The 25167-nt window shown below is 44.3% G+C and overlaps 1 protein-coding gene across 5 annotated transcripts in view; it reads left to right on the top strand.

Moving 5' to 3' along the window:
* The window catches only part of arhgef6 (Rac/Cdc42 guanine nucleotide exchange factor (GEF) 6), a 37123-nt gene extending 20020 nt beyond the window's left edge, over positions 1 to 17103 (top strand). For 4 of the 5 annotated variants that reach the window (XM_064350643.1, XM_064350640.1, XM_064350644.1 and 1 more), the window contains 13 exons: positions 381 to 519; positions 1550 to 1609; positions 2916 to 3062; positions 4247 to 4333; positions 5030 to 5102; positions 5403 to 5518; positions 5872 to 6051; positions 7467 to 7487; positions 10754 to 10847; positions 11254 to 11340; positions 12208 to 12307; positions 13727 to 13781; positions 14172 to 17103. In XM_064350643.1, the coding sequence (XP_064206713.1) occupies positions 381 to 519; positions 1550 to 1609; positions 2916 to 3062; positions 4247 to 4333; positions 5030 to 5102; positions 5403 to 5518; positions 5872 to 6051; positions 7467 to 7487; positions 10754 to 10847; positions 11254 to 11340; positions 12208 to 12307; positions 13727 to 13781; positions 14172 to 14294 (1282 nt within the window). In that variant the 3' untranslated portion in view covers positions 14295 to 17103. The remainder of the gene's footprint in view (positions 1 to 380; positions 520 to 1549; positions 1610 to 2915; positions 3063 to 4246; positions 4334 to 5029; positions 5103 to 5402; positions 5519 to 5871; positions 6052 to 7466; positions 7488 to 10753; positions 10848 to 11253; positions 11341 to 12207; positions 12308 to 13726; positions 13782 to 14171) is intronic. The other variant, XM_064350641.1, reaches the window with a different exon arrangement.
* Positions 17104 to 25167: the final 8064 nt, after the last annotated feature.

The raw sequence follows: 25167 nt of genomic DNA, 5'->3' as shown, positions 1-25167 counted from the left end.
ATTCTCAATTGAATATGAAAAGAACGAATGATACACGGATTGAAAACTGTTCTCAGAAATGGAAGTTAAACACGCACTGACTATGTGAACTTCAGCACAGGATCATCTGTCATCTGTCTGCAATGTCCATCTTCTGAGATGGTTTGGCATGTTTGGAAGTAAAAGTGGACCGCCTGATTTCCAGGCAGAACACAGGATTGAAATGTACCAGAAGATTGTAATGACAGGAACAGGAACTGTCTTGGCTCATCATTTTTCCAGTACTAAAAAGCGTTTAAAATATTGAATGAAAAGGTGCCAGAACTTCTAGGAGTGCAAAAGCTTGGTCTCCCTACAGGCCTAATATTTTGTGTGTGTGTGCGCGTGTGCATGTATCGCAGTGAGGAGCTGGATAAGTTCATGGAGAGTCAGGGAGCGGCGAGCCCCGGGGTCCTGACGCTGACCACCAGCCTGAGCAAGCCCTTCATGCGGCTGGACAAGTACCCAACCCTGCTGCAGGAGCTGGGGAGGCACGTGGAGGTAGGAGAAGCCTGCAGTCCAGGCCTGCTGCACTCCAGTAATTTCCTGGCTGATGGTGCATTCTTTTAAGTGTGATTTCCCTCGTGTACTGTTGTAATGAATAGGGCCACCAGTTTGTCTCCATCATGTGACCTGCTGGGATTTAACCTTCTATTTTATTGGCTATTCTCCAGGGTCTCCTTAGACGCTCCAATGGCACAGTTAAGTGGCTAATTGTACACTTGCAGTTTGTAACTTGAGACATTCATGAAAACGAAAGGAGGAAAGGAACATGAACATGGATGGTTGTGACTCAGAACTCGAGTAGCACAGCAATTGACCTATTAAAGCAGTTTGATTATACAGTTAATTTAGGTCACCTGGTTTCTTGCATCTGAATCGGTTGCTGATCTTAAGGGAGAAACGAAAAGCAGCAGATTCTGTGGCTCTCCTGGACCAGGATTGAGTACTGCTGTAGTAAAAAGAAAAATGCATCCATAATAAAGCAGGGGTGTCCAATCTTATCTGAAAAGGGCCGATGCAGGTTTTTGTTTTAGCCCTGCAGTAAGGTACCCGATTCAACTTAAAGCCTAGATTGAAGGCAACGATTAGTTTATTAGTTGAATCATGATTTATTTTATTTTTTTTCAACTTTTTGGGCATGTTTCACACTGCTTTTAACAAAACCTATCATGCCCCTGAACAACATTTAAAAATACTGCAGCATGTCCACGCTAGTAAGTAATCAAGCTGAATTTAACACACGAGTGTCGCTTGTAAACATTGCTGTTAGTCATTGTTTGTGCTTAATTAGTAGCGGTTACTTCATCAACTTGGACTGTTGAGGTGGTGCAAATGGGATAATTGTTTGCGATGGCTTGACAAAGATGTTTTCACAACCCCTCGCTGGCAGAGGACTGAAGTGCAATGCGAGAAAACTAGGGTAGACAGACTGGTGGTCCTAGTAATGAAGCACCTTGGTGAATAACGGGAAAAATCTATCAAATGTATGTTTAACTTTTTCTATTTTATTTTTTTTTTCTCCTCCCAGGAGGCCCACCCAGACCACTGTGACATCCTGAAAGCCATAGTGGCTTTTAAGAACCTTGTGGTAGGTTCCGCCTCCTTCCTCCTGTGTGCCTGTGTTGCTTGGTTATTTTCACCTGCGGTTGCAGTCTCATGGCCGAGCGCAGGTACGAGTGTCCCCCGCTCCGCGTTCGCTGCGGGGCTCAGGTTTGCCGGCGCCCCCTGCCTGTCGTGAACGGAGCGAGAGATGGAGGAGCAGAGAGGAGATGGTGGAGGACGCGGAGCGAGATGGGGGAGCGCAGTGAGGAGATGGTGGAGGCGGCAGATGGAGGGCGGCAGAGGGAGAGTGGAGGGAGCGGCAGAGAGGAGATGGTGGAGGGAGCGGCAGAGAGGGGAGATGGTGGAGGGAGCGGCAGAGAGGGGAGATGGTGGAGGGAGCGGCAGAGAGGGGAGATGGTGGAGGGAGCGGCAGAGAGGGGAGATGGTGGAGGGAGCGGCAGAGAGGGAGGTGGAGGAGCGCAGAGAGGGAGATGGTGGAGGGAGCGGCAGAGAGGAGATGTGAGACGGCAGGGAGATGGTGAGGAGCGCCAGAGGAGATGTGGAGGACGGAGAGGGATGTGGAGGAGCGGCCGGGGAGATGGGTGATGGTGGCAAAGAGTGCCATCTCTGGGCAGTCGGGAGTGGGCGTTCTCCCTTGCCAGCACTAACCTGGCTGCCTCACCGCCGCATAGGTTAGTGTGTCTGTAGTGGAACGCTGAACTCACCAGCGCCTTTTCTCCTAACACTAGCTTAAGTAGTTCACTTCTGAACTTACGAGGGGTTTTCCCCCATTTCTCATGTCTTAATCTTCCTTTTGAAATGGGGTGTTAAACCAAACCCTTTCTACAATGAGGGAACTCCCCAGTGACGAGGAACACGCTAGCTAAGATCGTTAGCAATAAAGCGAGTCTTTTATCTGTCTTTGATTTGCGGCTTGATTGAACGTTATACCTTTCCCTCACGGACTCAGACGTCACGGGTTCGATGACGTTATGTTGCGTTTCTAAGCCTATGCATTTTCCCACCTAATTCCCTGAAGACAGATAAAATGTGCCCTCGGAAGAGTTTCTGTCCTTGCTCACAATCACTTTCCATTCGCTATAGCTCCCTGGTTGCAGGTTTGACGACATGTGGTAATCTATGGTTCTTTGGTCCTTCATAAGAGCTCATAAGCACTACATAGCTTCATCGTAAGCACCGAATGAACATTCACCAAAGCTTCTTATGTTGACGACTGCAGATAGGCGTATGGTGTGTTGCAGTATGTCACCACTGGTGCAGCATGTGACTTGAGCAAGTGGCTCACTGTGTGCCAGTTTTGAGGGTGGCGCGCTGTCTCCCCCTGCCCGCAGGCGCAGTGCCAGGACCTGCGCAAGCGCAAGAACCTGGAGCTGCAGATCCTGTCGGAGCCCGTGCGCGGCTGGGAGGGCGAGAGCATGAAGTCCCTGGGCGGGGTCATCTACATGTCGCACGTTCACATGCAGAACGGGGCCAGCGAGGTGAGGAGGGGGGGGGGGGCGCCCTGGGGTCAGGGGTCAGGGGTCGGGTTAGAGGACGGGCGTCGCTCGGCGCCCACCAAGCATCAGTCCGATTTAGTCGAGTAGACCCTCTGGGACGTCAGTGCAGATCTGTGTGTACGTGGGGAGGAGTGTTCGCTCTGGTGACTTTGGTTGGCTTGCCACATACCTGCATTACATTGCATTACATTACATTACATTACATTACAGGCATTATCCAGAGCGACTTTCACAACATACATTGTTTTTACATGCAGTCCATTTTATGCAGCTGGATATTTACTGAAGCAATTCAGGTAAAGTACCTTGGGTACAACAGCAGTGCCCCCCCACCCCCACCTTGGGTCTGAACCTACAGCAACTCAGTTCCTAACCGTTGTGATACACTGCTGCAACAAGCCACTGTGCTTTTTGCACAGATCATTCCTTTGATTTTGCGACTCGCTTCTTATCACGAATCGATACCCGCCGCGTGCTTAACCAGACTGCACGGTCTGTAATCACCAAACTGCACTTCTTGTGAAAAGCAGAAAGAACAGTGTGTTTCAGTCTGTCTTATCACTCGTGCGGCTTGCAGTGACTTTGGTCAGGCATGTAAATGTTACCTCATTCGGAAGTTCTGAGTATATAAAACGCCTTTGAGAAGGTTGTGGGATGAAAGAGGTTTCCATTCAGCCGCTGGCATTTTTGACTCTTATCTTGTATAAAGCCTAATGGTGAAGCTAATGTTTTTGGAAACCTTAATATATCTTAGTTGGAACATTTCTGAGTAGTGGGCTTTAATGAGCAGTAGAGGCGTATTAAATCAGGCGTTTGGTAACAAAACAAAAGCTAATCTAAAAAATAAAGTGGAAAAAGCCGTTCACTGTTCCAAAGGCTCATTTTATTTTCTAGATTTTATTCAGGTATTTAAATGTTCTTATGCTTATTTCTTTTTGCAAAAAGCTCAACAGAACTACGTCCACACTAGGAAACGAAACTGAAATGAAGGCCTTTACTGTAACATATGTTTGTGCGTGTGTGTGTGTGTGTGGTGTGTTTGTGTGCGCGCGCGCGTGTGTGTGTGTGTGTGTGTGTGCGCGTTTGTTTGTGTGCGTGTGTGTGTGTGTGTGTGTGTGCGCGCGCGTGTGTTTGTACATGTGCGTGTGTGTGCGTGTTTTGTGCAGGATAAAGAGGAGCGTTACTTGATGCTGTTTCCCAGCGTCCTCGTAATGCTGTCTGCCAGCCCGCGCATGAGCGGCTTCATTTACCAGGTATGCAGACCAGCAGCTTCCCTCAACTACACTCTCAATAAACTACATCCCCCAAGTCACATTCAAACTTAAAAATGCTCACTCATACCAGTCGGAAAACATCCGTTTCAAAAACACGTTTTATTGTTACACGTACTGTTATGTAAAAACGTTAACATTTTGGCCATTCCAACAACTAGATTTAACAAAATAACGGAACTCACAAATAAGATATAGCTTATTGAAGTAAATGTGAACATTTTGGCCTGCTTTCAAAGAAAGCAAGCTACTTTTGGTGAAAGGTGAACCTCTGCATTCCTTTAAGGAAAACTATCTCACTTGCATGGTGAAATTTAAATGTTTATGGACATACTTTCAAACTTTCTGTGCATCTCTGTTCCTCATGTCAGAGAATAAGAAGTGCTCACCTGTAGCTGGTTATTACTCTTCGTTCCTGTTACAGGCAGTTAGCCAACGCTAAGGTGTAATAGCCTTTTTATTTTGGTGATGACTGTGGTGTTAATTTATGACTATTAAATAATTTGTGATGTTCTTTTACTGAGATGTATAATTATATTATCACGAATATCCCATCCCTAAATAATACCACTCTCTCTATCTGTCTCTTTCGCTTTCCCTCCCTCCGTCTCTCTCTCTCTCTCTCTCTCTCTTTCTTGTCTCTGTTTTTGTTCTTTCCTTCTACCTCTCTTCCTACAGGGAAGGTTACCGCTGACCGGAACAACAGTAACCAGGCAGATAGAGGATGCAGAAAACGCCTTTGAAATCACAGGTTGGTTTCTGGACCCTTCGAACATATTTGAGAACCAGATCTAGTCAGGCAATGTTAAGTTAAAGGTGGAGGAGTCAACGTTTGCCAAAGGCCGCTGCAGTGTTTAATGTGACTGACTTCATCTGATGAGGAAGTTACAGTGTTCCCAAGACTACGCGTGTAATTTCTGTCTTGGTCTAACGCTTCTTTCTGAGGTAGTGGCATTGAGGTTTTCAAATGGCTTGTGGCAGTGGTGTTTTGTTGCAATCTTAAGTAGCGACCATCCTGAGCGCTTGTGTGCATGTGTGCGTGGGCTTGCAGGAAGCATGATCGAGCGGATCACGGTCTTCTGCAGCAGCCAGCAGGAGCTGCAAGAGTGGTTCGAGCACCTACCCACTCTGACCAAAGGAGGAAGCCCTGTGGGAACCATCAGCAAGGTACAGCTCTCCAGACCTAACCAAACGAGCCCCGAGTATAAAAGAGCCTTCAGAACAGAAGAGTGGGAATCTGGGCCAGGCTGTAGTGTCTGCTACTTTCCGGTGCATTTCAGCACCAGTGGTTCATTTAAGCTGTTGATTGGACAAAAGGTCCGCACAGCCTTGTTTTCGGGGCCTGGATTGGCTGCTGATTGAAAGGAGACCATAAATACCTGCAGACACTGTGGAAGTTCAGGACCTGAACCCCTGCTGTAAAACCTCATGTCCCATATCCTCCCTTAATGGAGTTTAAGTGCAGCTGAACCGACTGCATGCTTTTTGACCACGCCCCCCCTGCATTTCCTCGTCCCCAGAATGCGGACGGCAAGCCTGCGGTCACCACCCCGAGCCACCAGACCGTGTCCCAGGGCTTCACCTCTCCCATCAGCGGCCGGGGCCCCCTGGAGCCCCCCAAAACCGCCAAGCCCTGGTCTCTGAGCTGCCTGAGACCCGCGCCCCCTCTGAAGCCTTCCGCAGCGCTGGGGTACAAGGAGGTGGGTGGCCATTACCCTCACACCTGCCAGGAGTCAGTTACAAAAATTCATGAACGTTTATTGAACTGAATAGAATGCAGCTGGATTGATTGTGTCACAACTGATCAGATACATTTAGCACCGAATGGAATGAAAATGCTGCCAATTTGTTTAAAACAGAGCCAACAAATGGCAAATTCTTTCCAGCTCCTGTAGTCACCATATATACTTTGAAGTCTACGTTGTCTCCACACTCTCTCTCATATATGCTGCTATACCCCCACCCCCCCCCCATGTATGGCAGTAGCGGCCATTTAAACATGCACACTGCTGCTGCACTGAGCCGTGCTCACCGCTTCCCAGGCCTACGCCTCTGGGCTTTAAAGACCCCCCAGAAAGACACAGTGTGACGCTGGCCTTGTGGGTTCTGTGGCTCGACTGTCTTGACTTTACTCTGTGGCTTTTAGCATCTTTGATGAAAGTCTTCCCACATTAATTATCCTGTGTGAGTGTGACACACTTTTACCCCTCCCCCTCACATTTTCTGAGGGAACATAAGACATGAGCTGTAATCTGTCATCTCTGGCTGAAATGATCAAGGTTCCTGCTGAGCGCTACAGCAGCCCCTGAACTGGACACGCCCTTTCTGATAATGATGTTGGAGAAGCTGAATGCAAAATTCATAATTAAAAGGACCAGTCAGGGGTAGCCTGTAGAATGGGCCTCTTATTTATTTCATCATCATTTTACTATTTTTTTGTTTGGTTAGTTTGTGAACAGCAAAATGTATAATTTGACTCATATATGAGAACTTGGGCACTTTATGGAGGAAAAAACTGTCACAATATTTCTTTTTTGTTACTAATTTTCATTCAGTGTGTGTTCTATCGTGACTGATTCCTCCAAAGTTGTCATCCCTTTTCCTCCAAGAGTTGTTCTATTTTCTCTTGCCTTACCAATACATTGACTCTCTGGTGGATTTGGGAGGTGTTGTGTTTTTTGATTTTCTAGTTCATACTGGGCTCCTTCGCCATACTGAGGCGAAATAAGCTTTGTCATACATGACTATTAGAAGGGAATTCCGATTGGCTTCCTGTATTCATGAGATTTGCTGAAGATGCACTGGTGGCTCGCTATTGTGATGTCACAGTAGCCATTACATTTGCATCTCCAGGCTGTATGGCCCCGCCTCCAGATGCTGAGCAGACAGAGCCCTTCTGTTGCTTTTGCCCTCTCACGTGACAGTGAGGGCTAGCCTCCAGCAGTGTGGGGGGAGTCAGCGCTCTGCATTGCACTATGGGACGCAGAGGGTCTCCCCCAAGGGGAAGGCTGTGGGAATGGCACTGAAATGTTGACTGTATGTGAAGATCACCAGATCCTTTTTTACCGTTTCTCTTATGCACTTCTTCTCTTTCTCTCCATACTGGCCTCTGTAGAGGATGTCTTATATCCTGAAGGTAAGGCTAGACCTCTGTGTGTGTCTGTGCTTGCCTTATGCTGAAGCGGCATGCTTTTCTTGTTCCTCAGTGAGCTCTCTCTCCTTCCCTCTCTCGCTCCCTCTTTTCCCCTCCCCCGGTCTCGTCCTGCTGCTTGTTCCTCGTCGGGCTTGTCTCCTTTCCTCCACACACGAAAAGAGAGGCTGTTGTAGGACTCTCCAGATGCGCAGTAAAATACATGACCCATCACCCCTCAGCTTTTCCTTGTCACATGACTCACACGGCGGGGTGAAACGAGGTCTTACACGGCCCCCCCCCCTCCTGCTCCTGCAGTCAGTCAGGCTGCCGATTCGACCGTTATTTAGGCACACAGTTAGACAGGAAATGAAGTGGGGTGATTGCGTTCATTCTTGTGTGTGCGCGCAAGTGCGTTATCAGATGTGCTCAAAATGGATGCTGATTTGGAGGTTGTGTATAAATAAAATATGGGTCGAGACTCATTTTAGCCATTCCGTCTGTCATTTTAAAATAATGTCTTGTGTTTTGAGGGGTGAGAGTTCTGACCAATAATACAGTTCTGTGTGTTCCCGTGAGTGGCTGTGTCACAGCGTGCGTTAAATACTCATACGGCAGTTTCATGAGTTAGCCTTAGGACTGACAATTGATCATGGTGTGAACACGTTGGTAAAGTTACTCATGGGCAGGGATACTATCAGTGAGTTAAGGGCACAAGTTTGTTTCTAATATGCTGGAGAGCAGAAAAGGAAAGTGAACATGGATGGAAGTTGAAATGCTATGAAAAGCATGTCTGTGAGCCAGCAGTCCTCACTCCTGGACACGGACAGCCGCAGGGTCTGCTGGCTCTCATTGTGATGCAGAACTTGAGTAGCGCAGCAACCGATCAATTAAAGCAGTGGGTTAGTTAACTCGGGTCATCAGTTTTTTTTTGGGTCTGAATCGGCCATCATAGTACCTCAAAGGTTCTGCTGAAAAGCAGAGTCCAGTAGAGCTGCTGTTACACGCTACATTCCGGAGCATCATGCTTAATGATATATAGCATTTATATTGCATTCGTGCAAAATACATGACAGTTCTGACTTTTTATGAAATCAGGTCTCCACATCTCGTTTCATATGGAGTCCTGGTTTTAGCTGGCTATAGGATTACTCCAATAGCCAGCTGAGGCGGTGTGAAAAAACAATTAGGTGGCCCGTCTAAGACATGTCAATGTGGGGAAAACCCTGTGCAGTAAATGCATGTCATTCATAATTTTATTATGACACTTGTAACAGAAGCGGGATGAAATAAGATGCAAATAATGTTTTGGTTTTCAGAACTCATTTTCACCACACAGACTCATAATATTAAAAACCCTAGGAGTGATTTCTGTTTTAATTTACACCTGCCGGGCATGCTAGCTGTGTGACTTGTCGTTTTTGACCTTTTGTTCAAATTAAGTGCTTTCTCTTTGAATCTCACAGTGCTACCAATGGATGTGTAAATGTTATGATCAATAAACAACACTAATGTCAGAAACCGAAAGGTGATTGGTTCAAAGAAACAGGAGTGGTGATTTTGTTGTCGTTAAAGTTTGAGTCCTCACACTTTAGAGTTTGAGTTGTAATTTTTAAAAAGACCGTGGAATATCTGCATTTTTTAAACGCTATGAATTTTTTTCCCCCTGCGTTTTGGTTCACTTTTTTTACTGCGTAAAAAAACGCAGAACCCCGTGTTAAAGCGACCACTGGTCTCAGTCGCCAAGTATCGGTTTGCGCCGTTCGTTCAGCTGATACTTTGCATTCGTTTGCGTGGTGCCCGCTGCTGGAGTGCTGCAGGGAGCAGACTGCCTGGGTGACGCACAGTATGGAGGTTTATGCATCGCCAGGTTGTAGAGCTGTGGATGCTTAGATGGCCATAGGTGCAAACACTGTTGCGGTTGAGGACTGCCTGTACTGCGTTACACGGTCGCTAAGACTTTTATCAAAGGACTGCGGACCATCCCAATAGACAGCCAAGGCTATCATTTTACATAATAACTATTTTATATGAATTGAATACTGGTCTTGCATGGGAGTCATTTAACATCTGAGTTTGTTTTATTATTATACCGATGGTAGCATATTGGAAATATATGGACTTCACAGAAGTGTAATGTCTTGAAGTGCCAATTTGTGTATTTTTGTATATTGTGGAGTGGAAGCCAGCTTTGTTACGTCACATGCAGTATTCCGAGTCTGCAGTCTTAAGTGTCTGTTTCATCTGGGATAATCTAGGGTAGGATTTACAGGAAGTTGACTGTTGTGTTCATCATAAATTATTGCTAAGCAGATCAGGGCATATGAAGTATTCACATATTTTCAGTGGGTTTCTGCTGAGGTTGTTGAGCACATGTGAGATGTCTTGCAGAAACTGCATAGGAGAGGAGTCATGGTATAGCCATTAGATGGCCTTTTGCAGTATGTGTGTGTGTGTACGTTGCGTGTTTGTGTGTGCGCGCGCGCGTGTGCAACATACGGCTTGCACAGGGCTTGCCTGTTCCCTGTGTAAATGTCATTCCACTTCAGTTACCCCAGTTGCTCTTGTCTTGCATGAGAAGCTGCCCGGTAGATGCATACCCCTAATAACCGTTTGTTTGTTTTGAAAAGGCGTGTCTGTTAACTGCACTAGTTCAAGTCGCAGTTTCTTTTTCCAGATAAACTGCAATAATCTTCCGCAGTGCCCACGTGAAACTACTGCATCCGCATTTTGACATGTTTCGTTGATTCTGTTTGGCCAGAAGACCATGTGACCATGCAGTCTCCCTCCCAGGCTTCCAGCCATGCTTGCTTTGGACAGGGGGAAGTCAAAGCTTTACCCACCTGCAAGCTCCCGAATAACTAGCGCTTATCGCCACTTTATGCTCGTCATCGGATGGTGGGTAAAGCTTTGGTTTCATTTGGACCAATTTGACCGCTTTAGCCTTTTTTTTTTGTGGGGAAAAAAGGGGACTGTTTCCCTCAGTACTCTGTGAAGTTGGACTTGGAATTTGTTCCATCGTTCAACTTTTTCCTCGGCATCGTTTCAGTAAATGTAAAAAGAAAAAAAAAAGCTGTGAAAATGCTTGCCTTCTAGAGAATCACTGGGGAGTGTGGGAAGAAAATTTAGCGGAAGTGGCCTCAGATGCTGAGTTTCCTGTACTGAAACTGAACTAGTCCTTGTTGTGTTGTTTTGGTTACTAAAGAATCTGCATGTTGCCCCTGTTCTCCCTGCCCCCACGCACCTCCAACCACAACGTGTGGCTCTTACAGGACTGCAGCAAAAGCCCTCGTCCCATCACAAAGTTCCTCCAGAAGAGAAAACCCGAAAGAAAACCATCAGATGACGAGTTCCTTCTGAGGAAAAGTGAGTCAGAAGTTACCCCCAGCCTGTTCTGAACAAAACACTGCCAAGCCTGTTAAAAGAAAAGGAATCCCAAGAAGGTGTTGATTGTAACACATTGAGTTTTTGGCTTTACCGATGTGGGTTTTGAGTTCGAAGAACCCAGGTTGTCTCCGCGGGGTACTTCACACTGCTTTACATGGTGCTCTGCTGGTTTCCTGTTACTCTGCCATCCAATCTAGTTTCTTCACTGTTGTGCCTTTTCTAGGTTGGAAAAACAGTTTGTATTATCATTGGAGTAACGCTTCTTGGGGAATGTGCAGCACATTTATGAATGGTTTGACATATGTTATTTTGTGAGTAAGTGAATTCAGAGCGTGTGTGTGTGTGCGCGCGCACGTGTGCCTGCGCATGTGTGTGTGTTTCACAGGCACAGCCGCTCTGGAGGAGGACGCACAGATCCTGAAGGTCATTGAGGCCTACTGCACGGGGGCCAGCTTCCACCAGTCCACCACAGGTGAGTGGAGAGTGTATCCACTGTGCAGAAGAGTCTGCTATGGCTTTACGCTGTAGCCTACAGAGGCGGACTATTAGCCAAGAAATACTAACTGGTGAGCATGACACGCATTTACTGATCTTTGCTCTAAGAGAATATTTATGTGCATTTGTTTTACATTTTGTGGGGATTGTGTTTGAAGGCAGTCACATTTCGCTGTTTTCTCTAAGACTACACCTGTGCTAATGGCTTTGCCCAGAGTGTGGCAGATCGCGCCTCTAAGGCACAGTGATCCAAACGGCTCTTACCACATGAATTGAAACGGCCGTGAAACACGGCTGACACTCACTACGCGCCCTGAAACTCGCGTGTCAGCACAGTGGCGGCTAGAATGTCAACCGGATGCGTCTTCGGGGAGAAGAAAATACGTTCTTATCCTCCCCGGCGCCTCTTCAGCGTGTTGCTCAACAAAACAAAAGCATTGCGTGTACACACGCCTAACGTTCACCTCATCTAAAAGCTGAAAATACATTCTGCATTCTAGATTTCAAGTTAAAATTGAAATTGATATGGTTTTTGTTGCCCATTTTTGTTGCCATGTGCCACAAGTACGAAGAAATCAAGGTCAAATAAGGGTCACATACTGATCTGCATAAGCAGCTAACTGCGGTTGGAATGTGTATTTATGTCAATTGCATGTTAATGGTTAAGAAATGTTTTTGTTGTGGTAGAACGTACATGGGGAACATTGACACATGTTTGAGGAAGAGGGGAAGAACATTGTGGTTGCGTGTGGGGAAAGCAGGGTCAGGTGAGGCAGGCGGTGTGGCTGTGTGTGTGTAAGAGGAGGCCCGCGCTCTCGCTCAGCTCAGTCCGTTCTGTCCGCAGCGGTTCGGAAAGAGGGCGTCCCGCAGGTGCTCCTGCCCGAGGAGGAGAAGATCATCGTGGAGGAACTGAGGAGCAACGGACAGACCATAATCGAGGAGAAGTACGGCAGATGAGAAATGCGTTCGACAACACGCACCAGACCTGGGTGAAATACGTATTTGTTTTGGATTCAAATACTTTTCTGTGCTCTATTGATCTTGCCTGGTGTAACTGAGCCTGCCAATATGACCAGAAGGCGGGGTTTTCACTTTTTAAGAGCATTTCATTGGTTCCAATACACCAGACAAGATCAGTAAAGCATAGAAAAATATTTGAATCAGGTCTGACACACGCCCAGTTTTAGTTCACTTCACGCATGTCACATCACATGTCAAATTAGTAGATGCGTGTGCAAAGCTTTCTAAACTGCTTGCTTAGTTGGCAGTGTCCTTCCGCAGTTGCCTCTTTCAGTTTGCGCTTTTAAGTCCGTTGCCATAATGAATAACATAATAATAACTGAAATTCAATCCGTTGCTAACAAGGCAAGCAGGTTGGCTAGCTAAATAAGCCTGCAGGACTGAATCACGCTATTTGGGTAGCTATGTTAATAATGCTCTCGAATGTTACTAAATTTCTCTGACGAATGTTTCTGATTAGCAGAGCTCAATGTGTTCACGTCATATGAAATGCACACTGCGAACGGGGCCATTTTCAGTGGCCTCCTCCATCCAGTTAATTTTAGATGGTGGTTTGTGGATTTTTGCATCTCGATCAGTTTGCAAATCACAATGTTTTTAGATGTCACAAGCTGACAAACCATGAGAAACCATCTTGTACAGTACAAACTAATGTCTTGTACAGTTTGCCTTCAGGATGTGGGCTTAGTTCAGTCTTGTTCACTGCGACCCATCTCATGTACTGGTTAGTCTTGTGTCCCATTGGCTGGCTGAAAAGAACAGGGCAAAGGTATTTAATATCCTGTACATGTAGGTTTCTGCTGACCTTTATGCTTTTAGCTTTTCTTTTGTATGTGCTCTTGTTTCTCAATCAGATATACGTATATGTCAGGCCGCTGATGGCTGGGCTACTTTATTGGGTCATCAGCCCACTGGTCAGACAGGAATGAATACGGGTCTGGCAACTTAATGCCATTGCTGAGACTGAGTTTGTTCACATTGCCCTCTCGGCCTTGTGTAGATAAAGAACTAAAATACTTGGTGCAGAAGTCCTGATGATCCTTTACAAATTAACGTTTAGTTGTCTATTCATGGAATTGAAAAGAACACGCTTTGAGTTTGCTAGAGCTAACTGGAGTCTTCACATTGATATGACTTTTTTTTTTTTTGCACATGCATCCTGCCATGCTCACTGAAAATGGGTCTATATGCTTGTTTAAAATGCTGTACAGTTTTCATTTTCCAGTCAAGTTTTTTTTTTTTGTTTGTTCAGAATGGGTTATTTTCCTCATAGATCAATCCTTTAAATTGCTTTGATGTAAATTTGGGAGTAAGCATGTCTTTAAACAAAGTGTCCCCCACAGGAGCCTTGTGGATGCAGTATACGCTTTAAAGGATGAGGTCCACGAATTAAAAAAGGTAAGTGGCCTGTATGTGGGTGGAAGTTCAAGCCCAAGTTTGAGAGAAAGCTGTTTCTCATCGTATTTAAACCACATTAGCTGAGATAGATGTTAGTGTTATTTATCATCTATATGCTTATCAAATCTCCCTAACTGGGGTGACTTGCATTGGTTGTATTTTGCATATTTGTTGCAGTTGGATATTTCCAAAAGCTTTGAAGTACCTTTCCCAAGCCTACTACAGCGGTGTTCTAGATAGGAGCTGAACCTGCAGCATGGCTTTACTCAGCAGCCCTTATGGTCCTAATTGGCATATCACTGGTCTCATCTTGGAGGTTTGTTGGTGAGAAGGGAGGTGGGAGGAGGTGATGACACCATTTCCTGAGCAATGTCTGCTCTCTGCCCTCAGGAGAATAAGAGAATGAAGCAGTGTCTCGAGGAGGAGCAGAAATCACGCAAGGAGCTGGAGCGAATGGTCAGGAAGCTGGCCAAACAAAAGAATGACTGTGCATGGGAAGATGCCAACTTCTAAGTGCTGTGAGTGCGTGTGGGTGTCTGTTTGTATGTATGTGTGTGTGAGATGCACAGTTGTGCACAAACGCAACTGTATATCACACGTGTGAGCGCGCTTGCTTATCTTTGGTGTGTTTGCTGGATTGCTGAAAGCTGCTGGCAGTTTCCACAACATAGTAACCCCCCTCCAGCCCTTGTAAGGACACCCCCACCCCCCCCACAAAAAAAAAAATCCAAGCTGGGGTCTTAACTGATCTTTCAGATGCATTTGCACATGTGCAGAGATTAATGGTGGAGAGGGCAAAGACAGGAAGACAGAATTGAAAAGGTTTCCGGACCGGTAAACGGTGCTTGCTGTTTGAGGAGTTGAGGCTGGTGACGGGATTGATGGGATTGAACATGGACGTTGGTGGAATGCCCAGGTCTGAGCTACGGTTCTGGACACGTACGTGTTCGCCTGTTCACAGTCCTGATGAGTGGCTTTTTGAGGGGCTGTTTCTGAAGACCAGTCAGTGAAAATTAGGCAAACAAAAACAACAGAATTACCCAAACTGTAGAGCTGTTCTTGTACTCTGAACACTGTGAACTGCTTCCTGGAAAAGAGACCGCTTTCATTATTGAAAAAGATAAGGAAAAAAAAAAAATCTTCAAGTTGCTTCGATCCCGCAACACTGTGGAGGACTTCAAGGGTCTGCTGTTGTGATCTTGAAGAGAAAGGCAATTTGAAAAACTTTTGCATGCACATATTTTAATAGGAGACCAATGCTTTTGGTCCAAGCCACGTGGTCTTTTCCCTCGTACGGTCTGTTATTTTGGGAGTACGTGGATTGGTTTCTTATTGGTGGCATCCCCACATTAAGGATGCAGTAGAGGAAACGACGGCTTGTCTTGACTTTCGATGGATCTGTGGCCATCTTGAAGGTCTTTCGTGGGGATGAGCGCACTGAAGAGGCTTCGAAAGTTGCACCTTCAGCTCGTACGTACTGTTAAAGCTTTAATATTAACCTCTATTCTCTCTCGACAGTATATCCTATCATTTGCATGTGTACGTACAGTATTCCTTGCTTGTGTCACATTTTATGAAATATTTTCTTCCACTAGTAGGTCACAATTTTATGAGTTGCTGTCAGTGCCATCAGTAGGCCGAATGAAAAGGATTTATTACATATATGTGGCATATGTATTTATGTTGTGCGTGTATGTATATAAATATATATGGCAAATGCATACTTTCTTATGCAAACAAGTTTTCATAGCTTCCCTATATATACTCTGAGATAAAACATATATATATGTGTGTGTATGTATATATATATATATATAACATACACACACACCAAGGTATGGCTTATTTATTTTTCATTAAAGTATTGAAATGCTGTATGTTTGGTACTAAAAGAAGCCCACTCTTATAGGACACTTCAGTTGCCTGGGCTTCTGCCTTAAGCGAGTGTTCTTTGTTCAGATGTTTGATTTTCTCGCGACGGCCGTTTTGTCCCCCTGGCTGTCAGCACGAGGCTTCCAAGCCAGATGCATGTCTCAGAGCAGAACGTCAGGTACCATAGACAAAGTGCCTCCCTTTCGTTTGAGTTCATACAAGACCTATAAGACAACAGGAAGGAAATGGTGGCAGCACGTATAGGAAACCGCTCACTCGGCAAGCTTTTACACTATCGGTGACATTAAAGCACTTGGTTCTAAATTAACAGGTTTTCATTGGAATGACAGAATGTAAGAGGAGTCGAACTTAACTGTGGGCGGAATGATGGCGGTAATGGTGTTGGACGACAGCAGGCTACAGAATCCTGGCTGCTGATGGGCAAGAGGACAGAAATAATAAAACAGGTTCACGCGGTTTTCATAGGCAATCAAGTTACGAACACTGTGAAACGTTTTCAACATGTAGTCTAAGCCTGCTGCAGAGCATCACAAGCAAAAGCTGTAACGGTAGCAGTTCAATGCAATAAGTCACTTTTAAGCTTTTCATTTGTTTGTTTATTTTTCTTCGTTTTTTTGTTACTCCTTCAATTTAGGAGTAGTGGACTTTGGCATTTTAACGCGTAGCGAGCGATCATTTTGTGTGACAAACAGTTCGGTTTCGACAATGGCGGTATTGGCAGTATGGCGTACCACTGTGAGCTAACTTCAAAACTTCAAACAAAGCTGCATTCGACTCTGTGAATTATGCGACGAGTTGTGCTGTGATGCTGAGCTGTGCGATCGACCAATCACGCGTAAAGTGATTTGGCCCTAAAAAGATAAGCAATTCTCGATGTGTCATTACTGTCTTCACATTTCCTTGCTCTGTCCTCAGATGTCACTGGAGTCTTAAGCTGAGCTGTGCAAGCTGTCATCTGAATAAGTATACTTCAGATAGCCTTTAGAACATCATTTAAGTATATATTGTGAATGTTTTCTGTGTGGCAAATGGACAAACGTATTGCATTAATCTGCCTTCATTTTCTATTTATTATTTAAATGGTCCTAGTATCTCAGTGGCCATGGTTACATTTGTAACGGATTTATTGAATGGCTTTGAATGTCGGATGCCCATAGAAATGTCTTTTTCTAGCCTAGCAGTAATGGGTGGGGCATGGGGAGGAGGTGGGAAAGGAGATTCGAACAATAGGCCTAGGCCCTAAAATCATAATCTCAACTGATTGGAAACGTGCTTGTGTCTGGGGTCCGTTCCACATGTGTGGTTTGCTAATCATTCTATGCAATTAGCTTCATTGTTCTTACGTGTTTTTTTTTTCTAACATCTCCATGTACTGTTTTGCCTATTGTAATTAAAGTATGTCTTTTAATAAAAAGGTACCTTTAAAATATGGTTTGTCTGATCTATTTGGGTGCGAATAAGTCTGGATTTGCTCTTGCTCATATGCAAGTCATCAGCCTGAGTACGCACTCAAGCATTTAACAATAATCATCTGCCAGGAGAGGTTTCTGGGGACAGGCACCACACACAGTTGGTCCCCTTAGGTTCAACGAGAGTCCATACAGACCAAGAAAATACTTGAATGTGAATAACCCATGTAATAAAAGTACTGATGTCAATCTATTTTAAGCCACTTGGTCACAACCATTATTTTGTCACATTGAAATAAACTGTTTCTTCCTCTGTATGCTGTACCCCAAGTGCAACATAATTGCTGAGCATTGATATTGGTTGCAACCTATCAAACTTTCAGCCTTGGAGCTAGTTGGTGTTTAATCCGGTGTGGGCCTCTGCGTGGTTACTTGAGCTTTTCTTTAGTTGGCTTTGTTAGCTACTAGTGCGACTGCAGCTCTATAGCTCTGTCTGTCGGTTGGTCCACAAAAAGTGTCCCACCCCATAGCGGCCACTGTTTTCGCCACAGGAGGCTGAAATTTGGCATGGAAGAGGTCACGTGTTAGTGTGAGGGTGTGTGCGCTGATTCATGCACACATTGATGCATGCGCGAGCGTGGTCGCAGCTATTGCGGATTCGCACTTGTTTACATGCTGAATCACGGGAAAAATAAGTAAATCGGCAGGCGGTGACATTTAGCAAGAGCTGTACGTTTCGGCAAATACCACGAATGCGAGTGGTGAACATATTCTGTAAGCGCGGCTGATTCTGAGATGCCCAGGCAGCGTGGTTATGTGGTAAAGTCATAGTTTCCTGTGTGGGAGGGTGGAGCTCCGTTCCTAGGCCTAGCTGGGATCTACGTGATTGCTCTACATTGGTGCGCGAGCGTACATTTTTCCTTACCTGAAACACACACACGTAAACGTTAAAACTGCGTTGCAATGTCATTGTAAGGAAATTTTGCACCTTTTATTCACAACCCGTCAATGGATCACAGCACGTAGCTAGTTTAATCACTTAGGCCTACGTTTTTTACATGCGCAAATGGTATTTATGATTTGTATTTTAAAATGTGTCAATGCTGTGTACAGGAGGGTCTGTCTTCTGTCTCACAGTTGCACAAGAATTTAGCTGGCATAAGTATCATATTCATACATATATGCAACAACTGATGATTGCTGTTATGCTGGACATGAATTATTTCCATTTAATGACACCCATTTTGTACAGGCCCTTTCACTTTCATTATTTAAACTCCCAAGTGCTGTTTGAGGCAGATTTTTCACTTATCTGGTGTTTTGTAATTATCTTTCATTTTTGGCTGAAATTACAAAAGAGTCTTTTGTTCAAAAAAGTGTTCTGCGAGAAAGTGAGGATGTAATTTCATTTTTGTGGCTCTGGTTTTGTTTTGGTGATTGCATGGAGGTTCTGTGTATCATCAGCTTAAATGCATCAACATAAAAACAACAGTCAGGGAGGACAAGATTTTTGGTCTACAGTTAGGATGTGAAGGTATGAAAATTTCACGGTATGATAATCGTACTACTCAATAGGCCTATCACGATTTTCAATAGGCTATACGGTATCAGGTTTTAAGCTAAAAAATAAAAGTAATTTTTAATCACACAAAGTGTACAACTCGATCTGTTTGTTTATCGATCTGCAGATTGATTTTTAAACCATTTTAATTTTCAAATAAAACAGAAAATGCAACTGAATAGTTCATTCCTATTTAAAATAATAAAAATCATTTTTCCTGAATCCAAAGTGAGTCCACACGGATGAACGAGTTCGCTTTTTGGGGCGGTATAATTCTTCATTACGGTCGGTATCAGAATCGGCGTCAGACATCGCAAGGGTTCTAAGGGACTGCAAACAGAGATGCAGTCTAGGCTGTAAAACAGCTAGCTAGCCAGTTGCAGGTGTGAAATATGAAACTATCGTACCGGAGGCTTAAAATTATCGGATTTTAAAGAAAATTATCGTACACACCCAAAAAAAGAAATCATAGGTGCAAATATGTAATTTCACAAAAATAGCGTATTTATTGTAAGCAACAACCTTGTTTGACACGCCTAGCCTACACCACATAGGCTACTTCAGCAATTGAGTGCAACACCAACAGCCACAAAGGGGAGAAAAACATTTGCGCACAGAGACTGTAAAAAATATGGACAAAGCTACTGTGACGTCACCCATTGCCTCTCCGTGGGTCTGTAAAACACGTTTTGAAGCTCAATGGCGGGCGCGGCCATGTTCTCGATTTGGAGCCAAAACCATAGAGTTAAGCGGTATTGTGATTTTTACAATGTGATTGACAGTCCGGTGCGGAAAAGCCCATCAACCTGAACGAACTTGAGGCTAGCTGACTGTCTGCCGTTGTTTTGAAATATATTATCACATGTTTACGGAGTTTAATTTCCATCCGTGACTGTACTGTGTCATGTAATCACGTTATATGTATGGCATTAATAATACAATTATGTTCAGTTATCTTCTATTTATGTTTCTCAGCAAAACGAATATGCTTAGCTAGCGTATCAGCTTGCGCTAGGTAGGCTATCCGTGGTTAGCTCACGCATTAGCAATATGAACCACAGGGGAAGAACATCGACCACACTGATGATGGTCAATCAATCAGAGATGTGTAGGCTACTGGTGATTTGACTAGGCTAATTTTCGTATAACTGTCTGGTAGACCTGCTGTTAACCGAGCAAGTTATCGTCGTAGGTTTTCGGCACAGACACTTAATGAGCCAGTAACTGCTACTAGCTACTCCATCGTCGTTTGTGGTGTTCACTTGCTGGGTGACGCTAGCTGACCGATCGTTCGCAAGTCACTTTCTACCGAATAAAAATTAACACTGTCAGCGGTGTTTAACAAATCTACCAAGTATTTTAATAACTGGTCTACAGGCGTGTAAATATGACAACGCACTTTGCACCTGTTGCATAAAGACAAAAATAATGTACATTGAATTTCTAATTAATATTATTTTCTTGCTAGCTTCTAGCTTTGTCACATTCGTGCAGCCTAGCCCAGGTAGACATTTACGTAATGTACACGACTGACAAGCCGTCAAACACGTTTGACAGATGGAATATTTTCCGGTTAGGGTTAGCTAGCTAGTCAAATGGCTTGGTAGCCGAAGTTGCGAACTGTTTTAGCATAGGCTACTGGACTACCACATATAGCAAATAAGCGTTAGCTGATTACGCTTTCTGCCAACGAATTATTTGGTTAAGTGGGCTAAAGGAAATAGTAAAAATGACTCGGCTACCGCAAAACTTCAGAGGAGGATTATTTTATGGTCGTCTAGTGCAGCTGTAAATAGCACACGCTATAATGAAGCCACTACAAAATGGGATGCCTGCATTTTCTGACTTCGCACAAGTGGACCGTGGTCGGAGCCGCAATGTCAAGGCCAAGAGACGCCACCTCCCACCCCAGTGACCACAGATTGTAGCCCTTACTGTAGCTCAGTCCTCCGCAGTAATCCGGAAGTGACGCAAGCTGTACCTCATTGGTCCAGAACAAATATTGGCACTGTGCCCAAATGACGCAATAAATCATGAAATCGACCCATGGACAGTCATAAGACGAATAAAATACACCTATTATGACTATTTGTTATTGTGAGAAAAAATTATTGACTTTGTATTTTGATCACATTTGTACCGTAGACTTACATGGAAACCGGATATGAAAACACCTATACTGGAGCCATCCGTAGTGGCGCTAGTGAGCAACCAGGAACTACAACACCAGGAAATGAGCTTCAAAAACGAAGTCTGGTTTTGGCCGCTTGTTTGCGCACCACATAGGCCTACGCTGCATGGAAGCAGGCAATTTCCTGGACTCTACTCAAATGAATGAGACTCACACTAAAAAGCCAGGTCTACGGATAATGTCAAATAGCCTACAATTAAATCGCAATCGCTCAAACATGCAATCGTTATTGAGAGCTGTAAGGTTACAATTCATCAGCATGGAAACAACAGTTGTATAAGTCATCAGTGTAGCATTCTGACGTTATGCTGCGTCAGTTAATAGCTTATAGCTGTATCAATATTTGTTTGTACTTGTGAAAGCATGTCCCTTTTCAAAACGTCCAAAAAGTCTCAAATCTCAGTGCATAACTGGCCCTACCTAGTCTGTGAGTTCCAATTCAACCTCAGTTCTTCCGACGACTTTCTCTTTGCATCTCCCCTGCTTTCGCCTGACTCCTCGGCACTTATTTATCTAGTTTTTAAACTCGTTTTTACATGAATGAAAAAACATAGCTGGTAATTAGTAGGTAGCAAGCTAACTTACATTTTACATCAGAAAGAACGCACGGGAGAACGGCAGCTGTGCAGATGCTTGCTCCCATGGGGCAACGCACGTCATGCATCAAGCATAATGACCGGCTGAAAAGACACGACCCGTGTTTTTAAATGACTTTGCCTCTAAATAGAGATCTGGGATCAGATTTCATTATCTCAATTCAGGTCCAGTATATTATTTAATATGGGTTATTTAGATATTTTATTAGGGTAATGACTGGAAAAAAATTCCCACATGAAAATAGCTTTTGTCACGTGATTTACTATCACGGTATTACGTTACGTTTATGATAGTACTATTTCATATTTGAATTTTACGGTATACCGGTATACCGTCACATCCATAGTCTACAGCTGCGCTACTTAATTCCAGGTCCAGCAGGCCTAAGTGTCTGCAGGTATTTGCTCCAACCGTGTGCTATACCACCTGATTTCACTAATTGCTTTGCTTCCTTGGTTTTGGAAGTAATTAGCTCATTAGTGAAATCGGGTGGTGTAGAGCATGGTTGGAGCAAATACCTACGAGCACTGTGGCGCCCAGGACCTGGAGTTGAGTTGTGCTGGTCTAGAGAGAAAGAGAAGGAAAGGAGTGGTTTGTATGGTATTTATGTTGGAGGGTAACAGAAGGCGACTGTGTGGGGTTTACAGACTGCATGTGTGTGCTTGAGTCTGAATATTCAGTGCAATTACTGAAAGTAATACCTTCCCAGAATTATTAGTTTAAAATAACCTCAAATTCCTACAGAGGAATGCAGTGAGGAATCTTCCCTTTCTGTGGAAGTGCATTTTTTTGTATTGAATCACCACTGTTCTGAGTGTTAGGTCTTTTGTGATTACCACCTGTGAGATTTAAGTATAAGTATAAACATGGAGATTCACTACATGAATACTTGGAATGAAAATACTGTCAATGCTCATTTGTGCAGCTATATGATTCCTATCTGAATACAGTATATTGAATAAAGGTATTGCATAGAAAAACCCAATACTGAAACATAATCATTCCTGTGAACAAAACATTTTGCTCACTCTCTTAACATCATTACATTACATTACATTACATTACAGGCATTTAGCAGATGCTCTTATCCAGAGCGACGTACAACAAGTGCATCAGTTCAAGGTGCAGAGGTGCAGAAAAGCACACTAGAGTGAAGTAAAGATCGTAATGCCAGAAGTGACCACATAGATCAGGACTCCAACCCTGTAGGGTAACCTGTTCAGCAAATAAACAAAACAATCCTGCCAAGTACAAAACTAGCACTGAAATCACATTTGCCTAATCAGAATCAAACAAAACAATCCTGCCAAATACAAAACTAACGAGATCGCATTAGCCTAACTAGGTACATTGAGCTAAACTAGAGGCTAGGGAGGGGTGGGGAGATGTGCAGCCTGAAGAGATGAGTCTTTAGTTTGTGCCAGAAGGTAGTCAGATTCTCTGCTGTTCTGACCGCCACGGGAAGGTCATTCCACCAGCGAGGGGCCAGGACAGACAGCAGACGCGAACGGGAAGTACAGACACAAAGAGGGGGAGGTGCCAAGCGTCCAGAGGTGGCAGAACGGAGAGGTCTGGCACCTCTGTATCCTGGTGCTGACCCCTTAGCTGCCTGGTATGCAAACACCAAAGTCTTAAATTTGATGCGAGCCATAACAGGCAGCCAGTAGAGGTCAGTGAGCAGGGGGGTGACATGGGAATGTCTGGGGAGGTTGTAGACCAGACGAGCTGCAGCATTCTGGATGAGCTGCAGGGGTCTGATGGCGGATGCTGGCAGACCAGCCAGCAGCGAGTTGCAGTAGTCTAGGCGGGACAGGAACATCGCTTGAACCAGGAGCGGGGTTGCGTAGGAGGTGAGGAAGGGACGGATTCTCCAGATGTTGTACAGGAAGAACCTGCACGTTCAACTCACCGCCGCAATGTTCTGGGAGAGGGACAGTCTGTTGTCCATCACCACTCCAAGGTTTTTGACAGTGGGTGATGATGACACCACGGTGTCTCCTAGGGAAATAGAAAAGTCAAGGAGGTTAGAGGATGGAGCAGGCATGAAGATCATCTCTGTCTTACCTGGGTTCAGCTTAAGATGGTGGTTATCCATCCAGCTCTGGATGTCCCTCAGGCAAGCAGAGATGCGAGCGGAGACCTGTGTGTCAGAGGGGGGGAAGGAGAGAAAGAGTTGGGTGTCATCGGCATAACAGTGATAAGACAAACCATGGGCAGAGATTACAGGACCAAGAGATTGGGTGTACAGGGAGAACAGAGGGGACCAAGCCCTGAGGAACTCCTGTGGCAAGGGGGCGAGGTACTGATACTGCACTGGCCCAGGCGACTTGGAAGGAGCGACCGATCATGTGCACTTCTGCTGTCCTTCATGTTGTAAATTTCCTTGTGCAAATGCAGGTTTTCTCAGTAGAGCACAATCGTAGAATACCATCTGACTTGTTTCTGACAGGTACAGTTTGGAAGACCCATTTGTGAATTTCAGAATAAGTATATATAGTACAAGATATCCTGTCCTAAATGAAATTATTCTGGGTGAAGAGAATACGACAAAAGTTAAAGCTGTTTGCCAATGGTTATTCAGTGTGTAGAACTGAGGGAAACTGATCTGAACTAGATCTATTCATGACCAAATGGCATGTCAGACTGGGTGAGTTTGCTGGGCTGTCCATCAGATTGCCTGTGGTCTGGCCATTCCTGGACACTCTGTATGTCTAAAAAAAATGCTAAATAAAATATTATTGGCATGTTTTCAAGGTATGCCATTTCTTTTGACTTGCATCTCAGTGCATCAAATGGTTATATAGAGCTGAACCCTGTCCCTTCAGAATTTGTTTCAATGTGTATATTGTATGTAAACATTTTTTTAAAAACCAGTGTGATGAAAAAAACTGGTACCAGCCAGATTTTATAATTCACCTTTTGTTGTTCTTTGTTTTGCCATCATAACATGCTGTCTTTAATGTGGTTTATATATTTTTGCCCCACTACTGTAGATTTAGCACTGATAATGACCAACAACCACAAAGCTATTGCTTATCAAGACAGCCATCTGAACTCTGACGAAAATGACAACCTCATGCATAGTGAAAACAGACCGTCCTGACAAATAAACAAAGAGTTGAATGTTACAGTGATTAGATCACACAAAAACATATTTGTGTCGGTTTCAGAATATTCCCCATTAGTGATGGAAAGGGCAGCCATCCACTTCCTTTGGGCTTATGTGGGTGCCAGTGATGAATTTATACCTGAACCAGAACCAGAAATTCTGTTTTGATTTGCTTTCTTTCCTGTTTAAGGAATGCCAGAAAACTGGCTTTTTTTTCACTTTGCTTCGCACAAGCAATAATGACTCACCTGTAAACAATTCATGACTTAATTCTGCTGCAATGAAATGCAACTGTAAATAACCATGTTTCCCCTCTATGAAAAAGAAGGGTGTGAATCAGGTTAATGGAAAAGGAAGGAATAGTGTACAGGGGCCTCATGCTAGGGGTTAGCTAATGCTAACTTTGCATTAGCTTTATGAACAATTTGATAGGAATTATCAATTAAAGGTGTGAGGAATTAATTGTTTGTCAACCCACTATTTAGTCCACCAAATAATACATGTTGCCTGTCTTCAATCTGCTCTACCATCGCCGTGATCTCTTCTTCCAAAAAGTTTGCTTTTCTCTTTCGGTTCATGGTTATTCCTGACTAAACCCCCAATTGTGCTAGCATTAAATAAGGGGA

This window comes from Anguilla rostrata, chromosome 9 (assembly GCF_018555375.3).
Source record: "Anguilla rostrata isolate EN2019 chromosome 9, ASM1855537v3, whole genome shotgun sequence".
Taxonomy (NCBI): domain Eukaryota; kingdom Metazoa; phylum Chordata; class Actinopteri; order Anguilliformes; family Anguillidae; genus Anguilla; species Anguilla rostrata.
This window is presented reverse-complemented; position numbering and strand designations above follow the sequence as displayed.